Below are 21,302 nucleotides of genomic sequence, written 5' to 3'. Positions count from 1 at the left end.
GGAAGAACTATAGACCAGTCTCCTTAATGAACATCAATGCAAAAATCCTTAATAAAATAATGGCAAACTGAACCCAACAACATATCAGAATGTTGTTCACCATGACCAAGTCAGGTTCATCCCAGGGATGCAGGGATGGTTCAGCATATGAAAATCTATAAATGTAATATAGCACATTAATAGAAGCAAAGACAAAAACCACTTGATCATCTCAGTAGATGCAGAAAAGCCTTTGATAAGATCCAACACCACTTCATGATAAAAGCCTTAAGAAAACTAGGAATAGAAGGAATGTACCTCAACATTGTAAAGGCTATATATGACACACCTATAGCCAACATCATACTTAATGGGGAAAACTGAAACCATTTCCCCTAATGTCAGGAACAAGACAAAGATGCCCACTCTCCCCACTCCTATTCAACATAGTCCTATAGTTCTTAGTGAGAGCAATAAGGCAAGAAGAAGAAATAAAAGGAATACAAATAGGTAAAGAAATAGTTAAAGTATCCTTATTTGCAGACGACATGATCCTATACCTCAAAGACCCAAAAAACTCCATCCAAAAACTGCTAGACACCATCAACAGCTTCAGCAATGTAGCAGGGTACAAATCAACTTACAAAAATCAGTAGCCTTTCTATACACCAACAATGAACAAATTGAGAAAGAATATAGGAAAACAATTCCATTTACAATAGCTTCAAAAAAAATCACATACCTAGGAATAAACTTAACAAAGGATGTAAATAACCTCTGCAAGGAAAACTATAAACCACTGAAGAAAGAGATCGTGGAAGGCTATAGAAGGTGGAAAGATCTCCTGTGCTCATGGATTGGCAGAATCAACATAGTAAAAGTGGCTCTACTACCAAATGCAATTTATATGTTCAATGCAATTCCCATCAAAATCCCAGTGACATTCATCACAGAGATTGAAAAATCTACCCTAAAGTTCATTTGGAAACACAAGAGAAAATGAATAGGCAAGGCAATGCTCAGCAAAAGAGTAATGCTGGAGGTATCACAATACCTGACTTCAAACTATATTACAAAGCAATAGCAATAAAAACAGCATGGTACTGGCACAAAAACAGACATGAAGACCAGTGGAACAGAATAGAGGACCCAGATATGAATCCTCACAGATGTGCCCACTTTATTTTTGACAAAGGTGTCAAAAACATACAATGGAGAAAAGACAACCTCTTCAACAAATGTTGCTGGGAAAAGTGGTTATCTGCCTGCAAAAAGCTGAAACTAGATCCATGTTTATCATCCTGCACTAGTATCAACTCAAAATGGATCAAGGACCTAAATATCAGACCCAAAACTCTGAAGTTAGTACAGGAAAGAGCAGGGAATAATCTGGAAGCAATAGGCATAGGAAAGAACTTCCTCAATAGAATCCCAGCAGCTCAGCAACTAAGAGAAAGGATGGATAAATGGGACTACATGAAATTAAAAAGCTTCTGCACACCAAAAGAAATGTTCTCTAAACTAAAGAGAACACCCACAGAGTGGGAAAAAATATTTGCTAGCTATACATCAGACAAAGGACTGATAACCAGAATATACAGGGAACTTAAGAAACTAAACTCCCCTAAAATCAATGAAACAATAAAGAAATGGGCAACTGAACTAAACAGAACTTTCTCAAAAGAAAAAATTCAAATGGCCAAAAAGCACATGAAAAAATGCTCACCATCTCTGGCCATAAAGGAAATGCAAATCAAAACCACACTAAGATTCCACCTCACTCCTATTCGAATAGCTGTCATCAAAAACACCACCAACAACAAATTTTGGTGAGGATGAGGAGAAAAAGGAACCCTTGTACACTGCTGCTGGGAATGCAAGCTAGTGCAACTACTTTGGAAAACAATATGGAGGCTCCTTAAACTAAGCATAGGTCTGCCATATGATCCAGCAATCCCACTCCTAAGGATGTACCCTAAGGAATGCGACTCAGGTACCAGAGGCACCTGCACACCCATGTTTTGGGCCAAGTTATGGAAACAGCCAAGATGCCCCAGTACCAACAAATGGATTTTAAAAATGTGGTGTCTATACACAGTGGAAATTTATTCAGCCACAAAGAAGAATGAAATTTTGTCATTCACAAGGAGAACATCATCTTAAGCGAAATTAGCCAGGCTCAGAAGGCCAAAAATTGTGTTTTCCCTCATATGCAGATTATAGACCTAAAACAAATGCAGTAATATTATTGGACATGGGTCACACACTAAGGGGAGAATGCACAGAGGAGGAATAGGGAAAGGGAAGGAAACCTAAAACTTGAATGTGGTTGATGTGCTCACTGTATAGGAGCAAATACAGTAATCTGAAACTGGCAGAGGCCTCTATGGGAAGGTGACTGGGAAGTAGTGAAGAGGTCTGGTAGAGAACAACCAATGTGAGTTGCCATACACAAGTGCATGGAAGCAGTGCTAGGAATCTTTCTGTAGATAAAGACTCTGCTAGTCTTTATCTCCGACTAGCAAAAATGCTAGATCTTTCTTATTATCTCTTACATTTTCTCTTCAGCAAAATTGGAGAACAAGAGGGCAGAACCTGTGAGGAGAGGGGGGCAGGGGGTTGGGGGGAGAGGTGGTCCAAGCAATGTATACCCGTATGATTGAATGTAAAAACAATACAATACAATAAAAAACATGAAGTACATCAACCATATTCACCCTTTTTTACCCTCTCCATTCCCTGTCCTATTAGTGCCCTCCCCCTAACAGGACCTGTGTTGCATTCCTGTCCTGCATTGTTTAAGTGTATGTTTATTATTCAAAGGGGTTTTGCCATGGTACTTTACTTGTGAGTCTATTGTACTTTAATCAGACTAGTCCCCTCTATTGTTCTCCACTACCCTTTTCCCTACCCTGCATTGTTCAACAGCTTTCAGTGCATTTCATTGTGCCTTCTTTGTACACAAGCAGGATGTACTTCCATATTATTTACTCTCCATTATTCTCTTTTCTTCTCCCTCCTCCGCCTTGTGTCCTCAAACAATCCCACTATTGGAAACATGTACAGTATATGTGTGTGTGCATATATATATGTATATGTGATCATGCTTATATTTGTATAATTTTTTTTTTTGGCAGCACTGGGGTTTTAAACTCAAGGTCTCATGCTGTGAGGCAGGCACCCTTACTGCTTGAGCCATTCTCTCAGCCCTTTTATAAAATTATCTTTTGAATCTATCTTCCACATATGAGAGAAAACATGGGGCCTTTGTCTTTCTGGCCCTGGCTTACTTTACTTAACATGATGATCCCCAGTTCCATCCATTTACCAGAAAATGACATCATCATAGCTGAATAATATTCTGTTCTCATTCTCTCTCTCCTCTCTCTCTCTCTCTCTCTCTCTCTCTCTCTCTCTCTCTCTCTCTCTCTCTCTCTGTGTGTATGTGTGTGTGTGTGTCACATTTTCTTAATCCTTTCATCAGTTGCAGAGCATGTGGGTTGTTTCCATAATTTGGCTGTTGTGAACACTGCTTCAATAAACATGGTATACCAGTGTCTGTATCATATCCTGACTTATATTCCTTCAGATATATGCCCAGGAGTGATATTGCTAGATCAATTAGTAGTTCTGTTTTTAGTTTTTTGAGAAACCTCCATACTGATTTCCATAATGGTTGTACTAATTTACATTCCCACTAGCAGTGTATGAGGGTTCCTTTTTGTCTGCATCCTCAGCATTATTTGCTGTTGTCTGTGTTCTTGATGACAATCATTCTAACAGAAGTGAGGTTGAATCTTAATGTGGTTTTTTGTATTTCCCTGATGGCCTGAGAGGTTGAGCATTTCTTTGTGTGTCTTTTGGCCATTTGCACTTCTTCCTTTGAAATATTCTCTTCAGTTCATTTGCCTGTTTCTTCATTGGGTCATTGATTCTTTTGGAGTTTAGTTTTTTGACCTCCCTGTATATTCTGGTTATTAATCCCTTGTCAGATGTATAGCTGGCAAAGATTTTCTTCCATTCTGCAGGCTGTCTCTTCAATCTGATGACTGTTTCCTTTGTGTGCAGAAGCATTTTAGTTTCATGTAGTCCCATTTGTCAATCCTTTCTCTTAATTGCTGAGTTATTGGACTTCTATTCAGGAAGTTATTGCCTATGCTTATATGTTCCAGTGTTCCCTGTTCTTTCCTGCAGTAGTTTCCAAGTTTCAGGCTTTATATTAAGATCTTTGATCCACTTTGAATTGACATTAGTACAGGGTGAAGGCAGGAATCTAGTGTCAGCCTTCTACATGTAGATACCAGTTTTCCCCTCACCATGTGTTGAAAAGGCTGTCTTTTCTCCATCATGTGTTTTGTAGCTCAGGAGCTCTTTCTTTCATGGTTTATTTAATTATTATTGCCTGAGCTATTTAGCAGATTTAACTTTAAACTCTTGTTTTTGTACTTCTGGAATCCTGTTATGAACACTGAAGCTCCTGGCTATATCCTCCAACTTTCTCCTTTCTCACATGGTTTCCTTCTCGAAATTTTGTCTCTGCATTTTGAGTTATTTTTTAACATTTTCTTCCAAGTTTTAATAAGAATAACAGATGTATTCTACTTTAATTCATTTATTGATATTTTTAGTTTAAAATCGCAGTTCAGGGATTTTTTTTTTAGCTTCAGAAAGTTGTCACAACTGAGTATCTGTAAAAACTCTTACTGCCTTGATTCAAGTCTTTACTTGCTGCCTCTAGTGGTTAATAGCCGTTTCATTAGGGAGGGGCCATTTCCCCCTTAGATGTGCCATTATTTTTCTTTGTTGTCTCAGTAGGGCTAAAGTATGGTTATTAAAGTTTTTTGAATGACTAGAAATCTATAAATGGTAAAAGCCACCCTTGAGCTCACTCAGCAGCGTAAGGAACACTTGCCAGCCCTGCCAGGACACCTGCATGAAAGGTCTCTATTTACTGGTTCTACCTCAGGAACACAGACCTCTGAAGACCAAGCTCTACCCTAGTTCCTCTGTGTGTCCCTTGGGCTCCAGCACTGTTCTCTAATCACTGGTTCAACCCACAGCAAGGCTCACAACACTGGTTCCTTCTGGGGCTCCAACAGAGCCCAGGGCTTCTTCATGCCAGCTGCATCAAGTCTGAGCATTACTTGGCTAACTGAAATAAATAGCTTTGAATTGGAAGGAGAGGGGGAGTTACTTTCAGATTACCACATACCCAGAACCCATGCTTTTCTTTACTTGATTTAAATCTTTATCCCACATTTTTCTGGTCTAAGGAAAGATGTATGATTATCAATTATTCTTTTCCAAACTGCTAACTAATTTCAAGTTTACATTTAAAAATAAATTTATATAAGCACCCTCAAATTTGAAATGACATCTTTGCTTTGATATAAACATATTTTTCAGAAAAATCAAAGTTAAATGATCAAAAATACCCAACGGTGATGCTTGATAAACTTTTTCAATACTTTCAGCTTGCCTTGCATTTACCAAAAGTCAGAAGTGTCTGTGAAAGCATGTGAGTAGCACTGCAGAGTCCTTGTGGAGGGAGGGAGTGATGACGCTCAATGGAAGGTATCCCTGTATCAGCTTGATCCAGTGCCACCTTTGGAACTTGGTACCATACACAGCTCAACCTTGGGTAGGCTGGTGCACTGAACATTGAATTGTAAAATGGTGACAGCATGCATTTCCCAGAAGCATTTCTCCTTCCTACATGCCATAACAAGTAAGGAAAATCAAGTTCTACAAATCTTAAGTTCTCTTAAGAGAACTATTCTGGATCTGCAGATGCCATGACTAGGAGGTAGAACAAAAATATTTAAAGATGTCTAAGGTCAGACATGCTCATGGAGCATGGACCTTAGGGAAGGAAGAACACAGTGTTTGGCACATTTTAAAATCTTAATAAAAATTAATTTTAAACAAATTAATTTACTAAATGTATTAATCTTAAACAAAATTGCCATTTACATCATTATTCCTTTTGCTACTTACTACCTTTTCACAGGAACTCCATGTTGCATTCTCCTTAGAACATCATGCCAGGGAGGCGTTTCTCTCTCCTGAAGAACACTGCTTCTTTCCATTAGGTGCCTTCTAGCTCTGACTCATGTGGCTATGCACTGAGGACACTGCTTCCTCTGTGACATACCACGTGATGGATGTGTTTTCTACCACACTCCTCTGGGCCTGAAGGTGTGGTAGGTTTCCTGCTTGCTTCTCATTGCCCCTTCTAGATGATTGATTCCTCCCTTTTGCCCAGAACCTCTCAGTGCCCTTTGAAGCACATGACATCAGATAATACCAGTCAAGTACTGATCTCTCTCTGTATCATTCTGGTTAGGGTAGCCGCCATTATTCCTATCACAATTCTTTATAGTCTCCATAGCCAGTCAGTAACCTGCCTCTTAGGTTTTTGGTTTCCCTCCCTCTAATGATCTTCCCTAGTCACATCCTACACCACATCATCCCCAGAAAGGTATTACTTCCAGACTTCTCAGTTTCCAGAATCCAATTTTCAGATAGGTGCAGTGATATACACCTATAGTCTCAGCTACTGAGGAGGCCGAAGCAGGGGGATCACTTGAGCCTCGGAGTTAAAAGACCAGCCTAGGCAACATTATGAGGTGCTGTCTCTTACCCACCTTCTCCTTCCTGTTTGATTTTTCTAGTTCCCTAGCACTTTTCTCCAGGGAGTGCCAGTCATTTGACCTGCACCCATCCACCCGTCCTCATCCTTCCTTCCCACCTTGGCTTTTATGTTCTATCATTGTAGTCACTTCTGTGCACACACTTTTAATCTCTGCCTCTTATATGACTTAAATATTGAACTCAGAAGAGAACTTTAGCATTTCTCATATCTACCAACATACAGAATCCGTGCGCACACATTCTGCCTTCCTGTCATGATAGCGGCTTCTCTGTTCCACTCCCATACTTGGGTACTGGACTCTACCTCCTCTTGTGCCCTAGGACCTTTTCTCTCTACTGAGCCATTGGCATCAGCATGTGTACCTGCTGGAATATCTTGAAACAAGAAGAAATAAAAACCCTTTCCTAAACCCACATGTTCCTCCAGCTGCCACACACTCTGCTTCCTTTTATCACAAAGCCTTAAAAATAGTTGTCTGTATTTGCTGTCTCTGCTTCCTGTCTTCCTGTTCTCCTAGGCACCCTCTTCCGTCAGGCCTTTGTTACGGATGTTCCACTGAATCTGCTCTTCTTTCTTACGAGCATTTTGACACTGCAATCATTCTCCTTGACACAGTTTTTTCACTTTGTTTCAGAATCACCACTCTAGGCTCTCCTCCTCCATCCACCTGTGCTGCTGCTCAGAGTCCATGACTGGCCTTTCATCTTCCAGGGCCCAATAATCCATAGGCTTCCTGTTTTAGCTTCCCTTGCTTCCTAGATGATCTCATCCAGTTCTGATATTTTAAATACTACTTATAAACACACCAACTGTTCCCAAATTTATATCTGGAGCCAGAACCTTCAGTCCTCAAACTCTAGATTCATATACCCAAAAACTTGTTCGACAGTCACTTGGAGATCTAAGAGGTGTCTCAAAATTAACATGTCAAGGCAAGTTATACTCTTGCCTCCTCTGCACTGTTTTTCCCATCTCAATAACAAACAACTCTTCTTCCCATTACTCAGGCAAAAAAAACCTTAGTCACTCCAGACTGTTGTCTTTAATATTCCACACCCAATCTTTCTTTTGGGTACTGGACTTTAAAAAATATATCCAGAATCCAACCACTTGCCCTATTACCACTCTTAATTCAAGCCCCCATCCTCTCCTGCCTAGACTCCCTCAGCCTCCTTATTCACACTCTACTCCTCTGTGGTCTGTGCTGGACATAGCAGCCAGCATAATCCCTGAGAAATGTGAGGTACTCAGATCCTCCTGTAGTTGCCCATCCTTTAAAATAGAACCGGTACCTAGATCTGACATGATGTGATCCCCCGAGTGGGAGTTTTTTCTCCAAATTACTCTTCTCCTCACAAGCACTGGTAGTATCATACTTTCCTGGAACCTTGAAACTCTGTGTCACTAATGTGCTTTAGTCAGTTAAATGCCGGGGAAGTGATGTGAGCCACCTTTTAGAGCAGTGCACAATTTCTCACTTTCCCTCCCTCTGCCATCCAGAGTGATGGTGACACTCTGGATGGTGACTACTTCATCAACCTGAGTGATGAGCCTCAGATGCCCTACTGTTACCCTGAGCTACATGTTATATTAGACTCCTAAGATTTGGGGGTACATGCAGTACTCCCCCCACCAAGATGGCATCCCCTGCCTACCTCTCCAGTGTACCACTACCTTTTCCCTCTTGCTCACTGTGCTTGAGCCACAGTGGCCTCCCTCCTAATCTTTATAGATGGCAAGCACATTGCAGCTTAGTAAGGCTGGAAAGAATCTTTACTCTTAAAATATGGACTCCTTCAGGTTTAGATTTCTTTTCTAGTAGAGACTTTTATGGCAGACTTAATAATACCAAATTCATATTTCTGTCTATAGGCTGGTGCCTTTGTTTTAGATCCAATGTGTGGACTTGGAACAATACTTCTGGAAGCTGCTAAAGAATGGCCAGTAAGTTGTGAACTTTGGTGTAAACCAAGCAGTGAAGCTATGTAGTCACTAATTATTTATAAGTACATGTTCTATTTGGGGATTATTACTTTTAATTACATGAGTAGTTAATGTAGATTATGAAGGGTTAATTAAATTACTATGTTGTTTCTTTTTGGGGGAGGTACTGGGATTTGAACTCAGGCCCACACTTGCTAGGCAGGCACTCTACCACTTGAGCCACTCTTCCAGCTATATTATTTCTTTAAATGCTATGAAAATTTAGGAAAATGTGACAGGATTTTGACCTAGATTATACTAATTTCCTAATTCTGAAGATATTTGTAACTATAAAATATTAATAGATTTAAAAATTTTAACAAAAACTTTTCAATTTTGCTATTAAATATTTTGAAAAGAATATTTTGAAAGAATGCTCCAAATTTGTTTTAAGTTGAATTTAAAAATCTGTTAGAGCCAGGCATGGTGGCTCACACCTGTGATCCCAGTACCCAGGAGGGGAAGGCAGGAAGATCACAAGTTTGAGGCCATGCTGGGACATATAGTGAAACCCTGACTCAAAAAAACCCTGTCGATTTCACTTTCACCACTTAGGAAAATGCAAGTAGATTTTCTTAACTACTAAGCTACCTAGCAGTTTTACTTAAGAGAATGGGTTTGTCCCCACAGGATGCCTATTATCTGGGCGCCGATGTCAATGACCTACAGCTGCTTGGTGCCTGTGACAATCTGGAAGCTGCAGGCCTTAGGGATAAAATTGAGTTGCTTAAAGTCTCCATCATAGGTAAGGTACTAAAATAAAAGCACAAAGAACTTTCTGTATGTGAAGGTTGATTGTAATATATCCTTGGGGCTAATACTCAGTTTACTTCCAATATTTTAACTTTTTATTTTTCAAAAGATTCATGATTGGGAAGCAGCATTTATATAGTTTCCATAAGCATTTAAGTAAAAGCATACCTTGTTAAGATATGTGTGTTGCATCTGAATTATTTCTTATTTCATAACCATGGATCACATAATACAGGCATAAAATAAAGAGAACAGTATAATAATGTTAAAACTTATTCAGATTTCATTCAGATAAACTATTTGAAATATTCTGAATCATCTAACCTTCTTGCCTCACATTGAAGGTCTGGGGCAAACAGAGACAGGTGGTCACCCTGTGAGGTAAAGGAAACCATTGCCCTCCTGTTTGCTTATGGAGAAGCAGCAGTGACAAACATGACTAGGAAACCAAGTCTGCAGAGTCTAATCAAAATCGTAACTCCCTAACATCCATGGTACTTAGACTCACAATCCTTGATTCTTTGCTGTTTCCTTAATACACTTCTCTCTTCAAAAAATATTAGCACATTTAATTCCCAGCTAAGAAAATTGTATTATCTTTCTTGGTGGTGAACAGGAATCAAGCCTGTAATCAGGAAGACCAAAACTCTGTTTGAAAGTTTTTATTATAGGGGAAGAGTAGCAAAGGTGAGTGTCAACAGGAGACATTACTAGAGTAACTTGTGTGAAAGCACAGTGAAGCAGCCCTAACAACCCATTGCTGATGGAGACCTCATAGTTGCTTGCAGCCAATGACTACCTTCTTAGTCTTTTTGCCAAGGCTTTTAAAAAAACTTTTGCAAAAGACGTATTTCTAGAGAAAACTGAGGGATGATTAGACTGAAGTCAAGCTTTCATGAGCACTGATTTCTTTAAGAGTGCTTTCTGTAAGGCCTCTAAGAAAACTTGAATTGCTTTATAAGTTGTTCCAGAGCAGGTGTTTTGGAACCTTTTGCCACCCCCACAGCTTCTGTTAGGGAGGGAATGCTGAGTTTCCACACTGCCGGCTTCCCTTTCATCTGTTTCCATTTTGGAGACACTTTCCATAATAAAGTTTCACTTTAAAAACAAATGAAAACATTCCACTGTATTTAAAACAAAAGGAATCTTCAATGGCACCAGGTTAATTTTTGAGAGAATCTCTACCTCCTTGGAAGAGTAGACCACAGTGCAGGAAGGATGGAAATTGAGTAGTCAGGAGATTATAGGCAGCAATCCAGGTGTGGCTTGGGACACAGTGGAATTCATGGTGGTGTTGAGAAGAGATCAGGCATATATCTTTCTAGGTAGAGCCAACAGGATTTGTTGTTGAATTGGGTGTGGAATGTGAGAAAAAAAAAGACTCAGCTTTCTGGCATAAGCAACTAGAAGATGAGATTGTCATTTATTGAGACAGGGAAAATGGAAGGGAGAAAAAGTTAGACTTTTGAATCTTTTCAATTTTACAAGATTAATAGACACCAAGTGAAGAAGATATCAACATACAAGTCTCGAGTCTGGGGAGAGAATCCAGGGAAAAGAGAGTGACCAGCTATGCAACCTGCTGCCAATTGGTGAGGTAAACTGAGGCCTGGTGATGGCAGAAGTCAAGGGTGTTTCCATGGAGCAGCACAGCAAACACCTGACTGCACTATGTTGAATGAATGGAGGAAAATAATTTAGACAACTAGTTGTTTTTTTAATTTACTTTTTTTTTGCATTGCTAAGAATTGAACCCAGGGCCTTGTGTATGCTAAGCAAGTACTCTACCACTGAGCTACATCCCCAGCCCCAAAGTAGCTAGTTTAGATCATTCTTCTGAGCACTTTACTGGTAAGGGCTACAGAACCAAAAGGAAATAGTAACCAAAAGAAAGGATATTGGTACTCAAACAGAGATCTTTTTTGAAGCTAGAAGTCAAAGAGTTTTTTAGTACACGTTTATATGCTAAAGAGAATGACCAAATAAAAAGGAGCACTGTGACGCAGGGGAGAGGAAAATGCTCATTTCCAGTTCTTGAGGCCCTAAGAATGGATGGGGGGGGGCCCTCCTGAGGTGAGGAGCTGCACTTCTTAGAAACGGAATGGTAGAGGGGAGGAGAACAGAACTGTGACAGGTCACACCAGACTGGTAGCAGTGGTTAGTACGCATGTCTCCTAAGCCTCTGTTGATCATGATGTCATTTTTATTACAATTTTTAAAACTTGACAAATTTACCTTTCTTTGCTACTGAGATAAAATGTTTTTCATATTGTGTCATTTGTAGATTTTTCTTCAGTTCATTTTGAGGATAACTTTCTGGGGGAAAGACTAAAACCTGTATCTTAAGCTGTCTCATCATCACAGCCTTTTGATGTTAAATTTCAGTCTAGGGTAGTTACTTATATCACACTTACCGAGCCAATATTAAATCTTTAATATTAGTCCTTTGTTGCATAGCTCCACTTCAGAGGGGGACATCCTAGCTACAGTATTTATTCTCTTCATTAATTTGGTTTTCAATTCAAGAGCTCTAATCATAAATACAATTTAGAAAACGGATAATCATGAGTCCCTTTTCAACACTGGCAGATTTGAGGCTCCTGTGCCTTTTTAACTGTAGTAATTAGAGAGTATGTATTTTAGAGTCCAGCAGATCAACTATAAATTCTAGGTTTGCTATCCTGCTTCATGAGGCTTTGGTGAGGATCTGTTTCACAACATAGAGTACAGTGTCTTAACACACAGCATGAATTAAAGACCTCTACAAGCATTGATATGACTAGAAAGTTAGCAATATTCTCATCATGATTTATGTTCTATAAAATCATTCTCCTTGTATTTTTCTACTTTTGGTATTTGTTTTATAACCCTCTACTAGTACAAAAAACACATAACCATTTAACATGCAGAAATTATATGCATTTATTCCTGAGTTTTAATCATCATGAAAATATGGGATAAAATGAGTATTATGTTATAAGTTATCTTGGTAAATAACAATTTATCACTGGTAGGCTTTTTTAAATCTACAGATACAATTACATTCTTAGTATAAGATGCAAGCTGTAATATACAGATTTGAGCAAGAGAAGCACATTTGCATTCTTCTGCTACAGAGACTTTATCTATGGCATCATTTATTGGATGTACGCTATCATTTTATTGTTTGGTAACACTTCTATCGTAAACTCTTTCCACAGCAAATAAGTTTCTAATAGTGCTGAAAAAGTAAGGACTGAATTTTCATTTCTCAAGAATGCTAATAATGAACCCATAACTTGAGCAAAATGTCTGTTTTACATTCACCATGCACCGTGAGAACCAAGGTAATATTACCAAACCAAATAAAAATAAATCTACTTATAAAAACATCTAGTATTTACTTCAAAACTTAGCTGCTATTTTAAGGAAAGAATACTTGACCCAAACCTAACTATCACATGCAGCTGAAGAAAATGCATTTAAATGGCACTCTGTGAAGCATGACCTTTCATTTAAATTAAGCGGCTATTCTTCTAAATTAATTCTGCTCATATTCAATTCCAAGTCTTCTTGCACACATAAGCAAAATGAAACTTTGGTTATTGCTATGTGGGCTTTATTAGAAGACCTTTGCAGACAGCTAAATAGTGCCAGTTTTGTCGGTATCTTCAGAGGCTTCAGAAAGGAAATCAATTAAGTCAATTCCAGCCCCTCCCAACTCTGGCAAATTTAGATTTTTTTCCTATGGAAGATAAAACATCTTTGAGAATGCTACTGTAAATTTACTTCAGTATTGCATGTGTCTCTGCTTATGTATTAATTTGGTGGACCATAGCATGTTAAAAATTGTTATCCTATTAAAACCTATGGACCAGAAACATGCCTGGAATTTAACATAGTAACCATGTAACCATGTAAGTCATAAGTAGTCCAAGCAGGTTGCAACATTCAGGCAATTCAGATAGGAACTTAAATTGTCAAATATTGGTTACTTTTTAAGTATGTATATACAGAATGGAGCTCAGTGGTAGAGTACTTACCTAGCTAGCAAACCTGGGTTCAATCCCCAGCACCGCAAAAAAAAAGAAGAAAGTAAAATATACACAGAGTAACTGAAATGCAAGCTACTGTAGAGATGCCCAAATGGAAAACTGCTTGAGCATGGCAGTACACTTTCTTGCTTTCTCTCTCTCTGCCCATCATCACTTGGTTCAAAAGTTGAAGCTTCTGAGAAGCTACTTTGTAAAACAGCCCTACAATGGTGCTGTTGTTCTTTTTTGATTTTATTGTTTTTTTGAAACAGGTCTCAGTTAGATCCCAGGCTGTCTTCAAACTTCATATGTAGCCCAGGCTGACCTGGAACTCGTGCTCCTAGTGTCTCTGCCCCACGAAGGCTGGGATTACAAGTAGGAAGCACCACACCGAGCTACACTTTTAAAAGAATAAGCAAGTTGCCTAATTCGGGTTGTATTGTGTTCAAAATCTGTTGGAAATATGTAATCAAAGGATTCAACAAGTGGAATGTAATAAAACTTTAGTTTTTGAGTTTTTTTGATTATTTGCAGTTATTAAAAAAAAAGTTGGCAACAGGAAAACATTGAAATCTGTCCCTAAAGACAAATTAGTGTGAGCTCAGTAATGCACATGGTTTATTCTGAAATTCTGTAAATACACTTTGGATATCTTATAGGAAGAATCTTCCAATGACTTTCTTCATTTTACTTGGATATGTTTGTTCTACAATATAATGAAATGAAATTGAGGCCTTGATTTTACAGTATCTAAATCTGGTAAAACAAAAGAACAATAGAGACAATTTATTTGAGTTTTGTGTTGTGAATTGTGTGTCAAAGGTACTCTGCACAGAAGGACTGCGACTTAAAGGGCTGAAATATTTATACTTTCCACATGGAAGAAAGAGAATTGAGGGTGTCCTCCACTTCGCAGAATTTGCTCTAAGTGCTTACATTCACTTTAGCACTTTAGACAAAGTAGTTTCCCCACGATATTGTAGTCTAAGACAGGTTTTACAAACATGAAAATGAAACTTTGAAGATCATAGGCAGGTTTGTGAAAAACTTTTTCTAAAAGTCCATATTTTTTAAAGTACTGTAGAATAAGCCTGCCTCATTCAGAGGTCTTTTATACTGTTTTCACCAAACACAGTCAAAAAACAAAACTTTTAAAAATCAAAATAAATTTAAAAGTAAAAACATTTAAATTCCTACACATGCATTACGTAACTCAGTTGATGCAGAGAAGCTCTTGGTCAGTCCTGTGTTATCATCAGTTGTGTCTAAATCTTTGCTGAGTGTTTCCCTGCCCTTAATTTTGTGAAAATCTACCTCCCAAAAAGCACATGGGGCCCAAAAAGCAAGGTATGAGTGAATGTGCTTAATTTAAGGGATAAAGTCGAAATTTTAAATCTGTCTTTAGCCGAAAGTAGCAGCATCTGGGAAAAATGAATCAAGCATCTACAGTACAGCACTAAACTTAAGGGTTTACTTTATTTTTCAGAAAAATACCAGTGATGACATGGGATTAAAGACTAGTACATCTTAGAAGCTAGTCAGTGTCTGAATATGCCACAATCATTTTGTTATTTTAATGTTAAAATAATAGTTTAAGTGATTTTGCAAAAAAAAAAAAAAACATTTTAGTGTACGTAAATGTTACTTGTTAGTGTGCCATAATCCAATTTTTAGGATAAGTATTTCATAAGTATGTAATTTTATTTCTAGCATTCTCATTCTCAGTAATGTTCCTAGCTTGTCTATAAATTACATGGTGATCCAACCCAGATGCCAAAGTACATTTTGCATATTTAGGACTATGTATAGACTTCTGAGATGGCAGATTAAAATTTCAATGAAGGATTTGAAGTCTCCTGTGAATTGAAACAAGAAAAAGAATGATAAACATAAAAAAATCAATCAGTAGCAACTAAGCCAGAGAAGATAATAATCTAATGTAATAACCTCCAAATTTTATTTTGGCCACAATGGAAAGAAACAGTTACAGAGCAATTGCCAGTAGAATATGTCTATTTATGAGGTTCTGAGATTCCATTTACACTGTCACTGACAGAGCGTGGGGCACAAAAATACTATGCCCAGGGAAAACATTTCAGTAGAGACATTTTCAAATGTCTCTACTAATAAGCTCTTTTGGGGGAAAATAATTAATGAAGCCCAGACATTTAGAGATGTTAAGAACTGGAGAACAAAGAAAGTCAAAGCCGACTGGACTTTGAACTCAGGTGCTCTACCACCTGAGCCACACTCAAAGGTCCTTGTTGAAGTTCCTTAAACTTCTATCGGAAGAAAATATCTTGGGACCACAGTCTTGAGTTTCGAGCAATTTTTTACCTATTTTCCTCCTGGAAGAAAGGAAAAATAGGGCAGTTCTTTTGTTGAGACAACCAGTATTTTAAAACTAACTTTTTTTCGTGTCCTTGAATCATCCAGCAGAGATGTAAAAAAAGAAATGATTTTTAGTTGTTTGTATTGAGCCATTCCTATTTTAGAATCTTATCTCCATAGTTACAAGTAGACTGTTTATAGGCAATGAAAGCATTTAATAATTTAAACTGTTTTACTATGTGTTGAATCTTATGGATCACTGTTTTAGGAGTTTTTTCCTCAAAATCTCTCTAGGTGGGGCCAACAGTCAGTGTTTTTCATAGCCCTTTATCTGATCCTGAGTCACGCTAAGTAATCATTCCCAGGTGATGTTGATGCTGCTGGTCTGTGACAACACATTGAGAACCTCTGCTGGAAGACAGGAGAGTTGGGTCCCACCTGGGAGTAGTTGCCTTCCCTATGCCTTTAAGGACTTTGCAGGAATGGGGGCGGAGATTGTGGGTTCCACAGAGCTCTTTGAAGGATTCTGGCCCACTTGGTTTCCACCTGACTATCATCTCCTGTAGATAGCAGAGAGGATCTTGTAAGCAATAACCACATGTAGCTAACAGTCATTGAGTGCTTACTTTGTGCCAGGCACTGTTTTCCATATAACACCTCATTTACTAACTTCTGAGGTAGGTACTCCCATTCTGCTCCACAGCTGAAGAAACTGAAGCAGTAGTCTCCCAGAGTCCTGAAGCTAGAGTAACGGAGCCAAGCACAGGCTATTAGATACCAGAGCCTGCATGCCACACCCATCAACAAAAGCTTAGATTGCTTTATGCTTGTTAGAAAGCCACACTGTTTAGTTCTGGAATACTTTTTTTCAGTAGTCTCTTCTTCCTATGTGAATTTTATTCCTTCAGGTTCTAAAATTATTTATAAATCGTTTTAGCAAAATAATGTAATATAGATATAGAATAGGATATAGAATAGGTATAGATATTCAATAGAAATTATATACAGAATAGGAAAGTTGCAGAAAAAAATAAGAACAAACAGAAGAAAACAAATGTTACCAAACCCAAATATGTTGGGCAGCTAATTCATAGGTAGGTACTGGGTGAGGGAAAGGACTTTAAGGCAAAAGAAAAGACTTGGGACTAAACAAAGTTGAGCAAATTTCTGTGTGGTAATTTGATTTCCCTCCTTGTTTATTTATTGTCTTAATCACTTTATAAAAAGTACAGAGGCAGTGATCAAATGAATGTGTCTTCTGTCAGCGCTCTAAAACTCAGTGCATGAAGTTGAAACAACTTGGGCAGGCTAGGGATGCAGCTCAGTGGTACAGCACTTGTCTGCCATGCACCAGTGCTGGAGGTGGGGAGGGGACGGTATGGAGGGGGGGAGAATTCCTGCCTTGGTTTGTTTTTGGTGTTTTGTTAAATTTGTTTATTTGTTTTGAGGTAGGGCCTTACTATGTAGCCCAGACTAGCCTTGAACTTGCCATCCTCCTGCCTTAGCCTCCAGAGTGCAAGAATTATGGGTGTACACCAGCATACCTGGTCCTGCCTAGGTCTAGAAAAATAGTACCCTGTTACTTTTTTCTAACAATTTTCTGTTCTGCTAATACACATAAGGTTTAGAACTAAGAGAAAGATAGCAGGTGCTCATTAAATGTTCCCAGATGAGATTTTTTAATATTTTTTAATTTCCCACCAACAAAAATTTATATACTACTTAATAAAGATTAAATGTCACTGCATTGCTACAGAATAAGAATCTAATCAAAATGAAAAGTGAGGCATCTTTCGTATCAATAGCTAACTTAATTTAGTTGATGGGTGGAAAATAAGTAGAAAGTGAAAAGTATACTTAGAAAATGTGTTAAGATTGGTGCTTAAGGCAAGACAGGTCCTGTCTGAGGGTTGGTACCAGTAGGAGAGGGAAGGATATAGGAAATGGTGGAGGAGGTGAATATGGTGGAAATATTTTGTACTCGTGCATAAAATGGAAAAATGAAACCTGTTGAAACTACTCTAAGAATGTGGTGAGGGAGGATAAAGGAGAATGATGGAGGGGGTGAATTTAACTAAGATCTATTGTAAGCACTTTTGTAAATGTCATAATGTACCCCCAGCATCACAATAATATGATAATTTTTAAAAAATAACCAACAACAACAAAAAAAGAGAGATTGGGTGTTTTAACTTATATAGTGTAACTTATGAGAAGAAAATGTTACAATGAAAAGAAAATTTACATTTAATAATCAACTATTTAATTGTATTTAGTGATAATATTTATTGTGTTGATTTTTGATTGTGTTGCCTTTTTTCTAGTCTTAGGACTCACAAAGATAATCATAACCTTTTTTGTTTTTTTGGCAATACTAGGGTTTGAACTTAGGGCCTCACATTTGCTAAGAAGGCACTGAACCACTTGAGCCACTCTTACAATCTTAACCTTTTGAATTGCCTTTAAAAATACAATGATAGCTGTGAACCCTCTCCCTTAAAAACAATTAATCTAACATACAAATATATACATAATATATTTATATTTATATATATATATAATCAAAATGGAAATGAAAATCATAGAATATAATTTGTAAAAAGTTTTTCTAGACAACTTAATGTGTTTCTTCATGGATTTGGCAACTATATATATGTAATATGTTTAGAGAATTAAGTTTTCTGGTTAATTTTAAATTCTAACTTATGTCATACTTTATCACACCTGAAAAGTCATTTTTCAAAGAAGAGAATATAATAACTATACCATTTATCTTTAGTGATTCTGAAAGCATTTCAGAATTCCACAGAAAAAAATATTACCAAGCCTAAATTTTATTTTACATGCAAAAACAATTCTCTCAATATTGAAGTTGTGAATATTTGACCTTAAATGGTAATAGGATTCCATGATTTCTGTATTTCAGATTTACCACTGCCTTCAGAATGTGTTGATACTATTATTTCTGACATTCCATTTGGGAAGAAGTTTAGGTTAGGAAAAGACATCAAAAGCATTCTACAAGCAATGGAAAGGTAAGTCATCAACTTTATTTCCTTAACTTTTTAGCTATTGGGCATTTAACCAAAATATATCATAGTTCTTAAGATCTGAGTGCATTGTAGTAATTTCCCAGATTTTCACAACTTAATTTTCTAAGATTTCAAGTCAGAAGTTTGCAATTAAAATAGATGTGATTCCATATCACCTTATTCAGAAAAAAACTAATTTCTTTATCAGTCACTGGGGTAGGTACATATATAATTCTAATTCTCACAAAAACCTGTGTGTCAATCCCACACTTAGTGGGAGAGAAACTGAAACCCAGGAAGATCAACTTCCTTATGATCACACAGCCATCAGAATAGAATTCTGTTACAGTAAGGAACACTCAGTAACATAATGGACAAGACCGCCATCGGCTATGAAATAAAATGCAGAATACTGTTCATCTCGTGATTTCTAATGTTGGCCTACAGGAATGTAATTTCATGGAGGTATTTCTTTGAGAGGCTCATATATTGAGGTCTAGATAGATGATTTTCCAGTCATTTAAGATGATAAAGGAGTGACCCTAGAAAACATACAGGAATGAATGGATACCACTAGAGATCAAGTCGTGTTAAATTGTCTTAGTTGAGCATTGGATAGAATAGGACAACATAAATGTTATGAGCCTACTGTGGAAATAATGTGTCACTGGCTTTTAAAAATGAGCATGTATTTGGAATGGAAAAAATTGAGTGTCAAGACTAACATTTTAAAGGAAAATTAAAGCAAGGCTCCATGTCTAAACCCATGTGAGAGCCATCTCAGGGCATCTTGTAAGTTGGGTGCTCCACACTATTTTATGAATTAGCTTTTTTTCCAAACCACTTACCTTGTTGCCCAGTTACATTTTGTTATTTTTGTATGGGACTTCTCTTTCTGAGCAGCACCTGTAATTCAAATATTTCCTGAACACCTATACTCTCTTCAGTCCAATATCACATTCCTCTCCAGCAGATTTTGCAATTCTGATTTCATGTTAAAACCATTGCAGGAGCATTTTTTAAAACACTGATGCCTATTCCCCACCTCTCCCACCAAGGCTCTAATTTAATGACCCTGGATAGGACCTAAGAGTCATCATGCTTAAAAGTACCCAGAGTGATTCTCTTACACAGTCAAGGTTAATAACTAGTCTTCAAAGCTAAGTAGGCAATTCACCATCGATACCATTAACCAGTTTCTGGTGAGATACTAAAATGTATGAGCGGTGATGTGCATTTAACCTGGAAATTTCCAGGGAAGTAATGACTTAACTGCAAATTTAGTGTTGCCTATTTTAGATATCTCCACAAGTCAATGTGGGGGAAAGGTGGGAGGATTTTGAGTACAGCCCTTTCAGCAATAGTAAGTTGTACCAGCCTGACTTTCTCTAAGCTGGCCTTGGCTTTTACTCAGTAATTTAAAGTGGGACATTGGTAGATTTAACTGCTCTCTCACCATGGCAGAAAATTTAAATATGTAACTGGGAATTGGGAAGATGAATGCTCAAGATTTCTTGTGTAGTTAGAGGGCCTCAGTAGGACTGGTTCAAAGTATATATATTTAAATATAAGGGATTTTTCCTTCTGTGACCAAGCTTCCTTGCCACCTGCCCCCAGCATTTCTGATGTAACTTTTGACTTTTGTGGTTTTAGGTTTTATACAACACAATATAGTAGTTAAAACAAGCTTTGGAGTCAGGCTACATTGGCTGCAGTCTTAGCTCTATTCACTTCCTAGTTCTTCAGACATATGCAGGCTGCGTATCTGCTTTGAACCTAATCTTTAAACCTTAATAGTTACCTCATAGCATTGTTCTGAAGATTCAGTGAATTTAAAGCTCTTTGAACAGTTCTGGGCACTTAGGAAGTACTGAGTGTCTATTAGCTCTGACCTGATTGCTCAGTGTAAACCACTTCAAGTCCTTTTGGGAAGTAGGTGGGGATATAGATTAATATCTGCTTACACATAACTTTTCTCCCAGTGGTCTGCTGATCATTTGAGGCTCCAGATAGAAATTGAGACAGATGGGGAATCATATTGGGAAAACTACAAGAGGTCAATAAACCTGTTCATAAGAGGCAGTGGAAATAGATAACCTTGTATGTAACACAGAACTAGATTCTTCAAGAAGAGCAAGCACTCAGAATTAAAGGTCATAAGGAAAATGATCACTCTGGTGGCATAAGCTATATACTCTCAGCTCAATTATTTCCTCTTTTAATCTACTTAAAGATTAACCATTTCATCAGTACAGAGCATTGTGAGGAATTTGGAGTAGTATTTGGGCTTTCCTCTCTAATATAACCATGTAAAATACATGAGCAAAAATAAAAATTCAGCTTGCTCAACTTGAAGGAAAGAGAAGAGGCACTGTGTGCCCAAGAGACCTGAAATGTCTTCCATAAAGAAGCAAGTTTCCAGTGAAAGTTAGAATTTTAGAAAGAATTTAAAAAGGAGACCACATCATGTTTTATACATGCAGATGTTCTGTAAGTATTTCTTGAGTGAAGAGTGAAGCAGCAGTCACATTCAAGGTACAGCAAGCACACCAGACT

The 21,302-nt window shown here is 37.7% G+C and overlaps 1 protein-coding gene across 1 annotated transcript in view; it reads left to right on the top strand.

Annotated features, from left to right (window-relative positions):
• Thumpd2 (THUMP domain 2 tRNA and snRNA guanosine methyltransferase) overlaps window positions 1–21,302 on the top strand; it is a 48,665-nt gene that overhangs the window by 22,797 nt on the left and 4,566 nt on the right. Inside the window, exons 7-9 of the mRNA XM_020187063.2 lie at window positions 8,507–8,578; window positions 9,248–9,362; window positions 18,641–18,749. Coding sequence (XP_020042652.2) covers window positions 8,507–8,578; window positions 9,248–9,362; window positions 18,641–18,749 — 296 coding nt within the window. The remainder of the gene's footprint in view (window positions 1–8,506; window positions 8,579–9,247; window positions 9,363–18,640; window positions 18,750–21,302) is intronic.

Source organism: Castor canadensis, chromosome 12 (genome assembly GCF_047511655.1).
Source record: "Castor canadensis chromosome 12, mCasCan1.hap1v2, whole genome shotgun sequence".
Lineage (NCBI taxonomy): Eukaryota > Metazoa > Chordata > Mammalia > Rodentia > Castoridae > Castor > Castor canadensis.
Note: the sequence above shows the minus strand (reverse complement) of the source record. Positions and strands in the feature narration are given on the sequence as shown.